This window comes from Stylophora pistillata, chromosome 6 (genome assembly GCF_964205215.1).
Source record: "Stylophora pistillata chromosome 6, jaStyPist1.2, whole genome shotgun sequence".
Classification (NCBI taxonomy): domain Eukaryota; kingdom Metazoa; phylum Cnidaria; class Anthozoa; order Scleractinia; family Pocilloporidae; genus Stylophora; species Stylophora pistillata.
Genome location: NC_142524.1, coordinates 3,513,026 through 3,528,786, shown reverse-complemented (window position 1 = coordinate 3,528,786; position 15,761 = coordinate 3,513,026). Strand labels below are relative to the sequence as shown.

The 15,761-nt window shown below is 36.3% G+C and overlaps 2 protein-coding genes across 3 annotated transcripts in view; both read right to left on the bottom strand.

The window, feature by feature from the left end:
* Positions 1–4,324: 4,324 nt before the first annotated feature.
* Positions 4,325–9,887, bottom strand: LOC111339045 (carbonic anhydrase 2-like). The gene is made up of 8 exons (XM_022945624.2): positions 9,766–9,887; positions 8,323–8,384; positions 7,931–7,957; positions 7,288–7,619; positions 6,834–6,926; positions 5,803–5,869; positions 5,289–5,548; positions 4,325–4,822 (listed from the first exon to the last, which is right to left on the bottom strand). Exons 2-8 carry the CDS (start codon positions 8,369–8,371, stop codon positions 4,697–4,699), a joined length of 954 nt encoding a protein of 317 aa, XP_022801359.2. The 5' UTR covers positions 8,372–8,384; positions 9,766–9,887; the 3' UTR covers positions 4,325–4,696.
* A 5,057-nt stretch (positions 9,888–14,944) lies between these two features.
* The window catches only part of LOC111339022 (mucin-like protein), a 29,497-nt gene continuing 28,680 nt past the window's right edge, over positions 14,945–15,761 (bottom strand). For both annotated transcript variants that reach the window (XM_088762482.1, XM_088762483.1), the window contains exon 37: positions 14,945–15,669. In XM_088762482.1, coding sequence (XP_088618608.1) covers positions 15,546–15,669 — 124 coding nt within the window. In that variant the 3' untranslated portion in view covers positions 14,945–15,545. The remainder of the gene's footprint in view (positions 15,670–15,761) is intronic.

Sequence of the window (15,761 nt, the reverse complement as noted above, 5' to 3'; positions counted from 1 at the left end):
TCTAGTTTTAAAAGTTTTTTCGACAGCATGTAGTTAAATTATCCAAAACATGATTTTAAGCTGGTAAATTTTTGCTATTTTTTATTAAAACGAAGACAAAAAGAAGTGTACGTAAAATGTATGGACACAAACAAAACTAATAAAAAAAGCAAGTGTTGACCATAATTGACCATAAATCTCATTACCGAAAAAGAAGCTGCTGTGACACAAAAGCCCTAAGGTATAAAATTATACAGCTTGACTGAAAATAGAAACTGATATTTCTCCACTTACTTGAAATTCTTCGCTTCTTGAAAGACTTCTCCAATTTCGGATCTGTTTTCTTTGGCTAGTGTCTATAAATGTGCTATTTCATTTGGATGCAGCTCAATTTATGGAGTCGAACTTGATCAGTATCATCTGCAAAATATCCATAACGTCATCAATTCATATCATAACAGTATTGATTCAACAGCCCTCGCTTGTAGATATAATGGCCCTCTGTATTTCTCAGCGACTACTACAGACAAATAAAAACACATATTTACTTATAGTAAAAAAGAAACAATTCCTTCTTTTATTTTTGATTAGCATGAAGGAATCTCTGAAATTGAACTCCTAAGAAGTAGGACGGTGAAAAGATAAACTTCATTATCTTTTCATCTTTGAACTTTTCTACAAAAAGACATTCTGGCGGTTTAGTTTTTTAAGAAGGGAATATCACTGCATTATACTTTCGACAAAGGAAGCTTCTGATTGGACAAACACGCAATTTCAACTTTCTTACACCTCTCATTTACTTATATTATTATATTTATAGTTATTTCGCACCCCACGACATACATCTGCAGCGCGTGATCAAGACGTGTATGTTTAATTAACCCGTGCATTGCACTAGTTTGTTTTTACTGACATTCGATTAAACTCCGTTAATTTTTGTTTTCAAATACTCAAAATAAAAATAATAAATGAAGTAATTCTATTAAATGGCCAGTTTAGCTGAATAAGCTCTGATAAATAGCGGCTGGTGAATTGAAAATGTTTACACGATCAATAAAGTACACTTTTCGGCCCTAACAGCATTAATATATTTCTATATTTCAACAAGTTACAGTACTTGAAAAAGTATTTTCAACCTCTCAACGTTAGCTAAGTATTAACCCGGTAAGAGCTCTATCGTGTTCTCATATTTTGATGGTAAACAGCTTTATTAAAATTATCCGACACTTTTTTGACTTTATTTTAAACTAGCAATTTGTTCTTAACGCAAAAAGTCAAGAGGAGAGTCTGAAACAATGACCAAGAGAAAACCCTTTTTCTGATAGATCTGAAATAGCCATTTTTATTACGTAAGCTTAAACGGGTGAAATATATTGGCAATGTTGATGTTCTTGTTACAGGTTAGAAACAACCAAGTCAGATTAATTCAATATCACCATTCGCCACTTAAAGCGAACTTTACACGGCTTTATTTGATGGTTCAGTGGAGCCCATTTTTTATAGATTTTCTTCGAAATCTTGTGCCTTTATTAAAGACACAGTATCTTCGTTTCAAGTGTTCATGGAAAATAGCAAGCACCTCTTTGAAAGTTTTTGTGCTAAGACATCTAATTGCGTTTTTAATATGAATTTATTTTCAGTTTTAATTTGAGAAAGGAAATTTTCTTTTTGTCTCACTGTCCCATTGGGCTCCTGATAGAACTGAAAGGTATCCACTCTTTGTTTTCTCTCGCTCACGGTGAAGCATTCGGGCAAGGAAAGCCAATATATCGAATTCCTTTTTCAGTTGCTTTTAAGATAACAAGCCCAGCTATTTTTTTCTTAGAACGATTCATCATACTTAATATTCCTTCAGTTCCTGAATGACATTGCTGTCACACAATAGATTTATTTTCCTTAGATATGTGAAGTGTTTCCAGATAATAAAAAACAGGATGAAATAGTCGGAACCGAGAGATAGTAAATAATATCCTTAAGAAAACTATTTACGTCACATAGTTCTCAGTTTACTTACATTAGTCAGGAAGTATGCTCTTAACTGAGATAAAGAAGGTAGGATCAAGTCTAATTGTGAGCCACGTCGCTAAAAGAACCCCCTGAAAATTTAATCTCTTGTTCATCGTTGCAATCCACACCATACCCCTCCATTCCCTCCATCTTCTGCCACCCTTGTTCCTTATTTGTTTACCTCATCAGCTGCAGATTTCCTCTAATTACCGCTTTTTAGCGCTTCTAAGCTGATTCAGACTATGCAATTTAACATAGATGTCCGATATAGCTAATTGCTGGAGATGGTAATCTATTCGATATTTTTTATTACCGCACATTTATTTCTTATTTCGGATATTGTTCAATTTTGATTCTCTGAGCGTTACCATTACTTTTTACGTCTTTTCAATAAGACAAGTTTCCTATTTTAGCAGACTAATTCTACACCATTCTTGCTCTCGATTTAAAAATAACCTTATGTATATATGTCCCCATAACATTCATTTTCATATGTTCATGCAGCAAGTTTAAGAATATTAAATGCGGAATAAGTAGGTTCTAATCTATTCAAAACTAGTAACTAATGTCTCCGTAAGTAAATGCCAAATTTCAAATTTCACTGCGGTGTCCAAAAATTGTAGTTCAAATTTTCATTGCAGTGTCCCAAAAATCGTATTTAACTGCTGAGTAACATAAGAAATTTATTTTATTTGAGGAGTGAACTTTGTCAATTCGAGTAACAATATCGCAAACTGGGCTACTTCACACAGCTTATAAATAATCGGCAATTTTAAAACATATTTTACCATTTAGGATAAAAACTAAATTATGTAGTTTAGACCTTTTTTCCACTGGTATGAAAAAAAATAATTAACGAGAAGGAGCTAGCAAAGATTTATTTTCTTCAATGGTTTACATTTTTGTGATATTTGACGATCTTAACATTACATAAATGGCAACACTATATTCGTTCCGGCATCTTAGCCATACAAGGATCTTAAACACATCATTGATAACATTTTACAACTGTCGCTTTTATTTTTAGCACGAGCTATTCGTTAAACGATATTGTCAGTTACCAAATATGTAAAAAAAGATAAAGAAAAAAAAGCTTCTCAAGCATAAACTAGCTATAACACGGTGTTGACGAGAGTGTCAAAACTAATGCATTATTAAACTTGAGCTCTCCTTTGCTCTATGATTGGTCCAAGCACGGGCCATGCTCTCAGCCAATCGTATTTCAATCAACAGGGTCATTTGCTTTTTACAGCGCTACTCACGTTTTTTTGCACGTGAGGTAGTTTACTTTCGGTTCTTTTCCTCTTCAGTTTATCCTTTTTTCTTTTGTCTTTTGCCCCTTGTGATTAGAATTAGGTTTTGAAAGATTTTAATCGACAATCGTTACTGATAAACATATTATCGGAGCACGAAAAAAAGGGTCATAAAGACGAATAGTTTTCAATATTCTGTCTATTGATCTCTGAAAAAGTCAAAAATATAATTTGCAAAGATAAAAAAATATGGATTTTATATAGCCTTTATACCGTTGTATGAACCTCAGTCAAAGCATCGACCGCACATTCACGTATTAACCCTTTGAAAGGAAGTTAGGACGACTCAGTTGTCAAAGGTCAAACAATTTTTATTTAATCGTATTCCTATTAATAAGAAATTTTTGTAACAATACATCTAATGTGAAGGTGTAGTCTGATCGTCCGGGTGAGTGTAGTCCTGAGAAGGACTGTTGTCGGTGGCAGTGACTGACGTTTCGACAACCTGTGCGGAAGTCATCATCAGAGTCAAGTGAATGATTGTTGTCAGTAGAATGTTCTTATTCCAGTTCGTGTGAAATGATCGGTTGATTTTGCCGTGATGTTATTGGCTGTAAGACTCAAGTGACGTAAGTCGGTCGTGATTGGTCTGTTTCGGTCTGTCGGTAAAGTTAGGTTGTTCTTTTTCGGTCGTTTGTGATGTTTATGTCGTGAATGAGTCGTTTGTATGGGGCGGGTAGTTGTTGACATCTGTTTAGGGGAGTCTGTTCTAAGTTAGTAAACCAGCTTTCCAGAGTCAGTCGTTGAAAATAGTCAGTGCTGTAGGTTAGGCATTGCGCAGAGTCCCAGTCAATGTTGTGGTTGGTAAGTCGATGGTGTTCAGCAATGTGATTGCTGACATCACCTTTCCTCGTCGCCCGTCTGTGTTCAGTCAGTCTTGTTGTCAGTCTTGGTGTAGTCCTTCTCAGGACTACACTCACCCGGACGATCAGACTACACCTTCACATGTTACCCCCGGGTTCAAACCATTTACTGCAATACATCTAATGGCTGAATTCGAACTTCGTACGAAAGTACCACACTGCTAAATATCAAGAGTTTTAATCAAACATGTAATGAATATGTTAAAACCGAATTCTTAAATATTGATAAAATAATTTTATAAGATAAATTTATTCCGGGATAAAAATATAGGAATATTTTAAAATCAGATACAACGATATTTACACATTTTTCTCACATTACAAACTACGGCTCTTTGGCCTTCAATTGTCTCCTTTTCAAAGCAAGACCTAGTGCCGCTTGATCGAAGGATTGATAAATAATGCTATCCAGCGGATAACGGTTAACAAAACGTAATTTGCTATCCACTAACAGAGTTTTATCCATTGGATAGTGCTATCTACCCCCTCGAACAACAAGGGCCAGTAAAACTGTTATTTGCTGCTGTCGGCTGTTTAGTCTCTGCTTGAGACGACAGAATACACCTTGCGTTTGTACAGCGGTTGTACCGGTCTAATGTTGTCACACATCAAACCAGGAGCACCACCAAACTGTGCCTTCAGTTTTCTGAACTTGTTGAGCTGAGGAAAAAAAAATCAACTTTTGTAAGACCGAGAGAGTACAACAACCTCCTTCCAATAGCTTGTTTCTTTGACGGCTTTGACATGAAATAAAGAGGAACTATCGAGTTTGGCTTGTAAAATGCAAAAGCTGTTTGAAAGCAGTCACAATCTCTTGCATAAAACTCGCTGTGGGCAGTAATCCATCAAATTAACTCTTTGAAATGTCGACTCAAGCGCGCTCTTATTTTCTTGTTAAAGGAGAAAGCTGCTCCAGAAGCCACTTAGAAGTATGATCAGAAATTATACATAGCACTTTGCCCGTTTTGATGTTATTTAAAAAAAGAAATTGAGTATGGACGCTACTCTTTAAAATCATTCCTCACTTGCACCCCGGCCGTTTTTCGGCGACGAAACATAGCTTTACTCTGTTTTCCATCTCGCCATCTTGCATATGGTATCTCTATTCACGCCACCCACAACTAACCTGAGTGTTCGAAATCTTGACTTTGTCCTTGAAAACGATCCAGGTGACAGATTCATAGCAGGGTGGAGTGGTAAGGGAACCTTTGTAAGTGTAGTAACGTATTCTCTTTTTTTCGTCTTCATCGTCATCTTCTCCGCTGTTAGCGACTTCATCATCATCGGTTTCGTCTTCATCTTCCTCTTCGTCCGCTTGTTTGTTATTGTAGGGCATCAGGTAATTCAGACGAATGCCGTCCGCGGCGGTTACATTGGTGCTGGTGCCTGAAAACATTGAGACGATTATGATGCGTTGATGGAACAGTGGGAACTAAGGCGATGGGAATCTGATTCATTTGCTTACGGTGACAAGGTGATTCACTGGTTAAGAAACTGCCGGAAAATTTAGGAAGACCTCAATCAAGTACAAGGGAAATGTCTAGCGGGCCTTATTTTAGAAATTAACGTCTGTTTGTAAACTTCAAACTAATTGCATTTCACTAATCACATGTTTACTTCTATTAAAGTTCCTTATTTACCTTCGTCAATCACTTTTTTCAGCTTATTAGCTAAATTTCCTAGAACTCTGTTTCCTGGGCACGATGCCTGCAAAGCAATGCCCCAAAAAAGCATAGTAAATCTTTTTTTAGAGCTAATACAATGTCTAGTTTAACTTTTATAACATGCAAGAGTCCAAATCATTGGTATTTATGAGGCATTTATTCATTTATTCATTTATTCATTTTGGTATTTATTTGTGAGGCGTGAGTAGTCCAGTGGTCAGTGCGCTGGACTCTAGGTCAGATGGCCCGGGTTCAAGTCCTGGCTGGGGCTTGACGTTGTGTCCTTAAGCAAGACGCTTCACTCACATTGCTTCGTCTTCTCGGATAGGACGTAAAGCCGGAGGTCCCGTCTCCTGCACCTATCAATTAGTTAATTTCGGCAAGGGACGTTAAAGAACCCACATCACGAGATTACTGTGATGTGGTCTGGCCTGTTTACTGGGAAGGGGGGGAGGGGGCATCTGTAAAAATTTCTCCTTTATTAATTGTAAACTGCCGCCGGCAGTCTGGAAAAGTCCCCCGCACAGTGTTGTAAAGCGCATTAGAGCATTTACATGGAAATGCGCTATAGAAATTGATCTATATATATATTTATAACATAACCAAAGTAAAGCGCGCGCTCTGATTGGTCAATTTAGCATCCCCCATTTGCCCATGGGTGTACGTTGCTGACGTGAGCAAATGCAAAGACTATTTTTCCGCGTGCGCTTGTTTTTTTCTGGTCACTTAAGATTTGTTAAATAAAAGGGAACTCTTTAGCTACAATGTGTTAATGTTATGTTATAAAACAAATGGTAAACACCACAGCGTACACTATTGAGTTATGGATGCACTTGGGAGGTTTGCTAAGCACTCAAGAAGCTAGAGTCGCTCTCGGCTATCGCCTCGAGCGACTCTTACGCTTCTTTCGTGCTTAGCAACCTCCCGCGTGCATCCATAACTCAATAGTGTACGCTGTGGTGTTTACCATTTGTTAAATGTTGTTGGAAAATCTTATGAACTCATACCGTGAGAAGGACACCCAGAACTGCTAAGCCGTCCGGTTTATCCACTGCGTCCTTGAAGGAATTGTAATTTTTGTTATAGAAAACCAAATGAAGCTGAGAGAGAACAAGTAAAGAACCATTAATAAGCAGGGTTGATAAAATGTGGATGAGATGAAATAAAAATTGTGTTGATGCCTGAACTAAACTAGCGCATTCTAAATTATTATTGAGACTTTTACATTTCGAAGATGAATGGTCTTGAAGTGCGTATTTTTCTCTCTCGTTATTGCGGAAAGGTATGATAAGACTGTTTCGCACGATGAAGGTAGTTCAAACAATTGAGAAATTCTGTGACTGCAATTAGACTTTTAAGATCGTTTTTCAACGTGATTTTTTACTGCTGATTTCTTGAACGTAATTTACAGCGATACTTTGTAATTTTATTTTTTCTTCGATTTCAAAAATTGCTACATACCTGAGCTGGAAAAGTTTGGTTGTCAATCAAGTGCTCCGATCCTCGACTGTTTTCGCATCCAAAATGAAAATGAAATTGTTGAAGAGCATACTCGTCACAATCTAAGGGACCGCCACTGAGTTTAGCGCCCCCCTTTGAGCTGTCGATGTTGAAAACAGGAGAATGGCCGCCATTGCGAAGCTCTCCAGTCACTCGGCCACATGGGTTGTCAAAACTGATCTTGAGATCAGGGTAGCTTTTCTTCTTCACTTTTTTTGTCTCAATGTTAACAGGAGACTGAAGTTGTCCGGCGCATTGTGAAAATATTTGGGACCAGTTTGCTGGGCTTGGAGCTAATGCGTAGAAAAACTATTTATTAGTGGTATTCCGGTATTCGGCACTATTCATACAAATGAGAGCCTGGGATCGAACGTGAATGAGACTATTCATATTTGTTTTAAAACAAGCTCTGATTGGCTGTGATTTCCACATGATATCGCACAGATTTCAAAAAGGTCTTATTATGATTTGGTCACGTAAGTTTTTCCGAGACAAGACAAGAAACCCTACTTTAATTGTTGGTTAAATAACTTACTTTCGCGACTAAGTTCATTCATTAAACTATCCATTCTAAAAAAAATTCATGAGTTTTATTTAATCTTACCTTTTTGATCAGACATATAGGCATAATCTAAATGAGAAATGAAAAGAATTTGATCAGTAGTTATTCCTCACGAATTCCTTCGGTCAGAAACTTCAGATCTCAAACTCTCAAAGCTAGTTAAGATCAATTTTAATATTGATTCAACATCAGTATTTGGTCCTCGAGTTTTGATGTTAATCTTTTGTGAAAATATATGTTCAATATTTATTCCATGTTTCTTTAAACAATACATCTCCAGTATTTTCGGTTTTCCAAGTAAACATGAGTTGTTAAGTTTTCATTGTTGTCAGTCGAACCAGACATACCAGGCTGACATAGAATAAAATTGAAGGCCGTACAATCTACATTCATGCCGTAAAAACCCGAAAACAGATTTTTCCCAGAAACCTCACCTTGACACGCAACGGCGCCAATCATAGAAATTAGCCACAGAAGATACATCACAATAACTGGTCTGAAAATAGATATGACATGATTAGACTGATCAGCTGATGAGAAACAAATTACTCGAAATTTTACTGTAAAGGATAACAATATTGTTCAAGATAAACAGAGCCATTTATCTCGATACTCAATGAACAACTTTAAGGGGTCAATGCTGTTTGTCTTTAAGGCCCAAAAACAGAGTGATTTTGTTTCGAAGCGTAGTTAGAGGAGACTTTTCAAATGTAGGAAGTTGGACGGTATGAAAATCTTTCAGAATCGAAATCACTGAATTTGTATACTCAGCTGTGACACTGTCACAGTCCTGATGATAAAAGCAATTTCATTTTGTACGCAAAATATGACAGTTTAACTGAATAAAAAAAGCAAACGTTTATTTAGTGGGGGGGGGGAGGAGGTGTTGAAGTTCAATTTCACATGTAGGTGACATATGTCGTGTGCTGAGCCGGCACGGGAGTTGGTATTGTACACACCAGTCTAGCATATGCACGTGCCACGTGCCTTACATCCATCATCGTTGGATAACAGTTTAAGACTGAACAGGCACCGGAGTTAAACGGTCTTTAATGATTGGGGTAAGATATTATTCCCCAGTAAATGTCGCTTTCAAAATCACATTTCTTCCAGGGAGCAGCAACAGGCAGTTTACAGTACCAATTCTTTACAGAAACGCTCGAGGTGAACGCTACTTTTATTGCTTTTTGTATACTTCGAAGTTCCTTAAGAAAAGCCATGATGTCTTTATCCTGTAAAGGTTTAAGATTTTCCGATAACCAAACCAATTTCAGCTGAAAGGGATTTGGTTATCGGAATTTGTAAATATGTTTATCAGATTTTATAAATATGATTACCGTGTACGTAAAACTAATGACAGAAAAGTTGGAAAATTGCACTTTGTAACCCGATAAGAAAAATGCCGATAGATGTGTATCGATAATGTTGCAACCTCCGTTTTTAGTTTTCGAGACCTACTCCTGTTGAATGTGCTAATCCACGAGTTTGAAATTCAGAGAGAGTTTCTACCGTTAGCAAATTTGAAACTATTCCAACTTTTAGTGCAGTAACATCATCAGAGTTTGAGATTTATGAAATATCGACTAAAGCATTTTTTGGATTTAGTTTTAAAGGTTTATCCGATAGCATACAGTTGAATTATCTTAACGTGACGTTAAGCTAATACAGTTTTTATTCCAAAACTAAGCCAAAGCGAAACTACGGTACGGAAAATGTTATGGACACAGATAAAATTAATTAAAAAAGGAAGTGTTAATTTAAGCAAGAAACCAATAAATCTCAAAATGGAAAAAGAAACTGCAGCTGTAACATGTAAGGCTCAAGATATGAACTTATCTGACTTGACTTGAAATAAAAACTGATATTTCTCCACTTACTTGAAATTCTTTGCCTCTTGAAAGACTTCTCCAATTTCGGACCTGTTTTCTTTGGCTAGTGTCTATGAATGTGCTTTTTGATTTGGAGGCAACAAAATTTATGGAGTCAAAATTGATCAGTATCATCTGCAAAATATCCATAAGGTCATTAATACTTGTCAAGATAGTATTGGTTCAACAGCCCTCACTTGTAGACATAATGGCCCTCTGTACATCTTTAAGCAGTTACTACAGAAAGAAATTAATATAAATAAATAAATAATAGTTACTAAGGAAAAAGCTTTTGTTTCATACCGTAGCATGAAAGAATTTCCGGAGTTGAACTTCCAGACAGAACAGCGAAAAGCTAAACCTGGTCAACTGTTGTAGTGTGGAAAGACGTTTTAGCATTTCATTTATTAGCAAGAGAATATCAGAGTATTAACTTTCAGCAAAGAGAACTTCTGATTGGATAAACACGCAATTTTACTCTCTTTACACCTATCATTTATTTATATCATTATATTTAGACTCATTCAGTATTCCCATGACATGCGTCTACCGCACGTGATCAGGGCGTGTATGTTTTTCAAACCATTCAAATTCATTACGTGCATCTCACTGTTTTGTTTTTATCGAGATACTGATAAACATTCTTGATTGTTTTTGGTAAATTCTCGAAACAAAAATTATAATAGTTCTAAAAAATGGCCAGTCTAGCTCAATAAGCTCTTACAACGCGCAGACATGTTTACATGATCAGTAGAGTATACTTTTCAGCCGCAGAACCATATATATACCTCTATATTTCAACTGGATGTAGTGCTTGAAAAATATTTTTCAATCTCTGAACGTTAGCTGAGTATTAACTCACAAAGAGCCCTATGGCTTCCTCTTGTGTCGATGGAATACAGTTTTCTTAAAATGTTCTGATGCTTTCACTTCTCCATAGTGACAACGCCATATGCATTTCGACGGCGCATTATTTGATTTTTATGCAAATATACTGGAGTAGAGCCTTGACCTAACCGAGAAAAAAACCCACTTTTCCTAGTAGATCTGAATTATCCATTTTTACTCGTAAGTTTACAGGGATAAAATATATAGGCAACGTTGACGTTCTCGTAACAGGTTAGAAAAATAGAAACACGATAACATTAGATCAATTGATATCAACATTTTTCACCTAAAGCGAACTTTATACAGTTTTTGATGTTATAGTAGTTTTTCAAATACCTCATCGACATCTTGCGCCTACTGAAAGACAAACTTTCCGTTTCAAAAATTTAAGAAAAATGTCCAACAGCTGGAAAATGTTTCTAATGCATCACATCCAAGTAAGTTTTAGAAATTTTACTTCTAGTAAAAAAGAGAAGCGAAAAACCTTAACTTCAATTCTAGTTCGAGAAAAGATATTTTCTTTGCGTTAAAGAATGAATATGTACCTCAAAGGAATGCACTCTTTCTTATCTCTCACTTAAGGGGCCGACCATTTAACTTTTGAGGGGGGCTGGGTGATTTCTGGTCATCAAGAAATTTTTTTGATAGTAATCTGCCGTGCAGGATATTTTTTTCCGATTTTTTGGTACATTTTTTCTGTTACATTTGGGCTGCGTGGAATTTTTTTCTTCCAACAAGCGCTTGCAGGAATTTTTTTTTCAAAATCACCCACCCCCCCTCAAAAGTTAAATGGTCGGCCCCTTAGGCGTACGTAGCATTTGGATGAGGAAAGCCAATATATCTATAGTTTCTTTTTCAGTTGTTTTTAAGACAAACGCAGCTAGTTTTATCATAAATCAATGCATTGTACTTATGTTTTTCTTTTTTTTTTATAAGGACATTAATGTCTTAAGAATAGATATTATTTCCTCAGATATCAGGTAACAAAATACAGGATAAAATGGTCGGGAACCCATAGACACTTAATAATACCTCAAAGGAAGTTGTTTGCGTCAAATAAATCTTTACTTTTAATAATCAGGAAATTGACTCTTATTTGGGATGAAGCAGTTTGGTTCGAGTTTGATTGGGAGCTCTATCGCCGGTAATAAACCCTGAAAAATTAGCTTCTTGTTCATCGTTGCAATCCGTGCTATTTCTCTCCATCTTCTGCTTTCCTCGTTCTTTTTTCGTCTATCATTTTCAGTTTAAAACTCCGTTGCGATTACGAATATTTTGACAGGGGGTTGCCTCAAGATACCGCTTGTAGCGCACCAGTTGATTCAGACCATACCATTTAAACTCAGAGTCCAATATGACAAGTTGCCGGAGATGGTAATCTATTCGATATTTTGCATTACTGTCCATCTATATCTTATGAAAGATATTGTTCGATTTGATCGATTGAGCACTGAAATTGCTGCTTACGTCTTTTCAAAAAAGGAAACTTTCTTATTTTAGCAGTAACATTCTCAGTTTGTTCCGAGTGAAAAATATCCTTATGTTTATTTTTTTCCATAACAATTCTTATTGTTTACATGTGTTCAGCAAGTTTAAGAATATGACATGAACAGTAAATGACTCAGCTGAAGGAAGATTTTAAGTCAAGATCTAGAGGTTTCCTTCTGCAGAGCCGTCACGTCTCCGTAAGTAAAGGCAAAAATTCCAATTTCATTTAAGTTAACCGAAATATTATCAGGCCATAAACATTTTGTTGGGCTTCTTTGGCAAACCACTAAACCATTATTATCATTGATATCGTCTTTACCATCATTGGTGTTGTTTTAACTTCATGAAGAAAACACCTCGTAAGTAATATGTATCAACTGATTCATAGTTTTCAAATTGAGTAAGATTTTTTCCAGTTGTGATTCCGTGACAACAACAGCCGTCTTGTCTCAATTTAGTCCAAGCATGTCTCGACTGAAAGCAGTAATTAATTTTAAAAAGCGAAAATTTTACTTGAAACTTTGGAAATAAAGCGGCTTCCAAATATGTGATATGCCCTATTGAGTTTTAGATTAAATTGTACTCAAAAGGAAACTCATTCACCTGAATTCCTTTTGAGAGACTTGAATTTTTAAATATAAATAAAAGTTCCAGGGATTGTAGACAAATTCTATCACTGTTAGAGCCGTTAATTATAAAAACTGTTGGCTAAAAGACTATCGACGGAAGACAAGTGAATGTACTCAATGAGATTAGACGGTCACAACTCAATGTATTTACCTATATCAAAGCGCTAATTATAAAACAAATTCTACATAACATGGCAGACGGGAACAAATTGAAGTTAGCGTGTTTATAAATTACTAAGATTAAGAAAGACTTACATTGAAGTTTTGACATGCAAGAAATCATGAAGGAATTTCCCAAAAATCAAAGTCAACTACTGCAGCGCAGAACAGAGGAACTTTACATTATTTGAGGAGTTATAATATCGATCGTAGGCTCTCTGCCGCACCTCACACAGCTTTTAATTAATAACCTTGATTGTTGGATTAAAACTGAGTTTTGTAGTTTTAGGTCTTTTTGCCACTGGTATGACAAAAAAAATCATTAACGAGAAGGAGCTGGCAGAGATGCATTTTCTTCAATGATTTACAGTTTTCTGCTATTTCAAGATCATGACATTGCATAAATGGGAACACTATATTCGTTCCGGTAGCTTAGCCATACAAGGATCTTAAACACGTCAATGATAACATTTTGCAAATGTTGTTCTTATTTTTAGAACGAGCTAGTCGTTAAATAATATCGTCAGTTACTGAACACGTAAAAACTGAAAAAAAAAAGTTTCTCTGGTTTAAAATAGCGCGGTGTTGACGTGAGTGTCCAAACCAATTCCTCATTACACGTGAGCTCTCCTTTGCTCTGTGATTGGTCGAAAATGACGCCATCCTCACAGCCGATCATATGCAGATCAGCTAGGCCTTTTGCCGTATTCTCTCTCGCGTTTTTCTGCACGCGAGGTAACTTATGTCCGATTTACTCCTTTTCATTTGCTTTCTACCCTTTGTGATTTGATTTTAGTTTTGAAACACTCATTCGACACTCATTTACGCATTTCTTGTCAGAGCACTGAGGAAAACATAAAAACGTGAAAAAGATCAAACTTAACGAATGCTAAATCATTTTTTTTGTTTACGTAGCACGCAACAGATGCAGTTACGAAATTAAATTAAAAATTGACGTTCATTTAACTTAAATATTACAAGCTAAAACAAACCTTAAGACTTAATTAAACGTTATTTAATATTGATTTTTTTTTTTTTTTACTTAAGCAACTTCGGCGCTCAATTGTAACTTCCTTGAAAAGGAAAACAATACTATTGTGAACTACAGAGATTGTTTAGTTCTCACGGTTTTCTTTAGCGTCGCCATGCTCCGGCGGTAAGTGCCTTTAATTTAATCATCTAGTCAACTATTTTGATATCAAATAAGGTAAACTAACCTCAGCAGACGAGGTATATGGTACACTAAAAAAAACAGGAGCCAATAAAAGTTATAATTCCGTTGAAATCAAGACAGGTATTTTAGCCCTTTTCTCATGAAAAATGCCAACCGCTGTTGCCACTTGAGCATTTGGTATACCAACCTGAGTTTATGTTGCTCGATAATGAGTCTTTGAACTAAATATTTCATCAACGATTTTCCTTATCCTTAAGACTTTTTTTTCCGATTAAAGACCAACATACATAAAGCTGCAATGCGAGAGCCTTTCTCAAATTGAAAAAGTAATGATGCATATGAGAACCTTAACTGATTGATACCAACATACGAGAATCAAGCCATTTCCTGAATTTCAGATAAGGAGAGACATGGCGGTCTTAAGACCAGCCGTATGAATTCCGGGCCCGGTCGGGCAGTCTGGGCACGATTTCTGGCCGAGGCAATGCTCTGTGTGCTCGAAAAACATAGTTAAAAAAGATAGACTGCAGTCGTAATCTGTCATCGCTTAGCATCCCAAAGAGGTAAGGTAACGGTATCCTCATATGCTAAATGCTTATAAGGCCGGAATAAGCTCTGACGAATATTTGCTGGCCATTTTGTTCGTGAGAGAACTTTACCTGAATATTCGCAAACACACTGTCCCAATATCGCAGGCTTTCACGGGGCTAAGGGTAGCCGTCAGCCGATATGATAGGTTTTCCGTACACGTTCATTCTGGATAGGGACATGCTCTTTTCAATTTCGCCCCTATATTTCTGGCGAATTTTTTTAAAAAAAAAATCTAAAAATTCCATTAACGACAAGCCTATTTTCTTTCAATGGCATTTATTGCTTACAGTCTAATTCACAATGGTTGCGTAGCTCTAATTAAACCAACTCAGTGGAAATGCATGTATTAAGATATATAAAGCTGGCCTTGGTTCTCTTTTTCGACTAAGGCTTATTTGTCATTGATGGATTCTTCGTTTATTTATTAAGTATTTCCATGGTTACATTTGTCTATCAATAGCTCTTATGCACGATGAAGTCAGTCCATTAAAATACACTCACAAGCCTCGTTTACATTAAATTTTCATGAAACTTTACCAATCTTTTTTTTCACAAGAGGTATTCTTTTGATTTCAGTGTCTTGGGAGCACTTTTCTTTCAAAATCCATTAGTTGGCCTCTTGAAAGCAAGGCTTGGGGGTGAAATTGGGTTTTGCAACGTAAATTACGCCAAGAGTCTATTCCTATGTTTTTTTTTTCTTTTTGCGATTAGTAATGAATATCTTATGTTTCAGCTTTAGTTTCACAATCGGTCTGTAAATCGTCAGTGACCGTTGTTACGTGTTTGAAACCATGCCAGACTGTTCAAAGGGTGACTGGCATTGTTTATAGATTGCAATGTCATTGTAAATTGTGACATTTTTACAATTTAGTGACTTGATTTGTTAATCCGAATACAGTTTCCTCTTGGCTCCCGGCCCATTGGCGTAGAATGAATTCAGATTTCCTTCCACGCTTACTCAGCTGCCTGGAAGTTCGTCTCCGTCTAGGAAAATAAAACACAAGGTGAGATTACAAAAAGAGAGTAACGTTTAAGGTAATAAGGTAAAAACTGACAAGAGCTGGCAGGTTCAATTG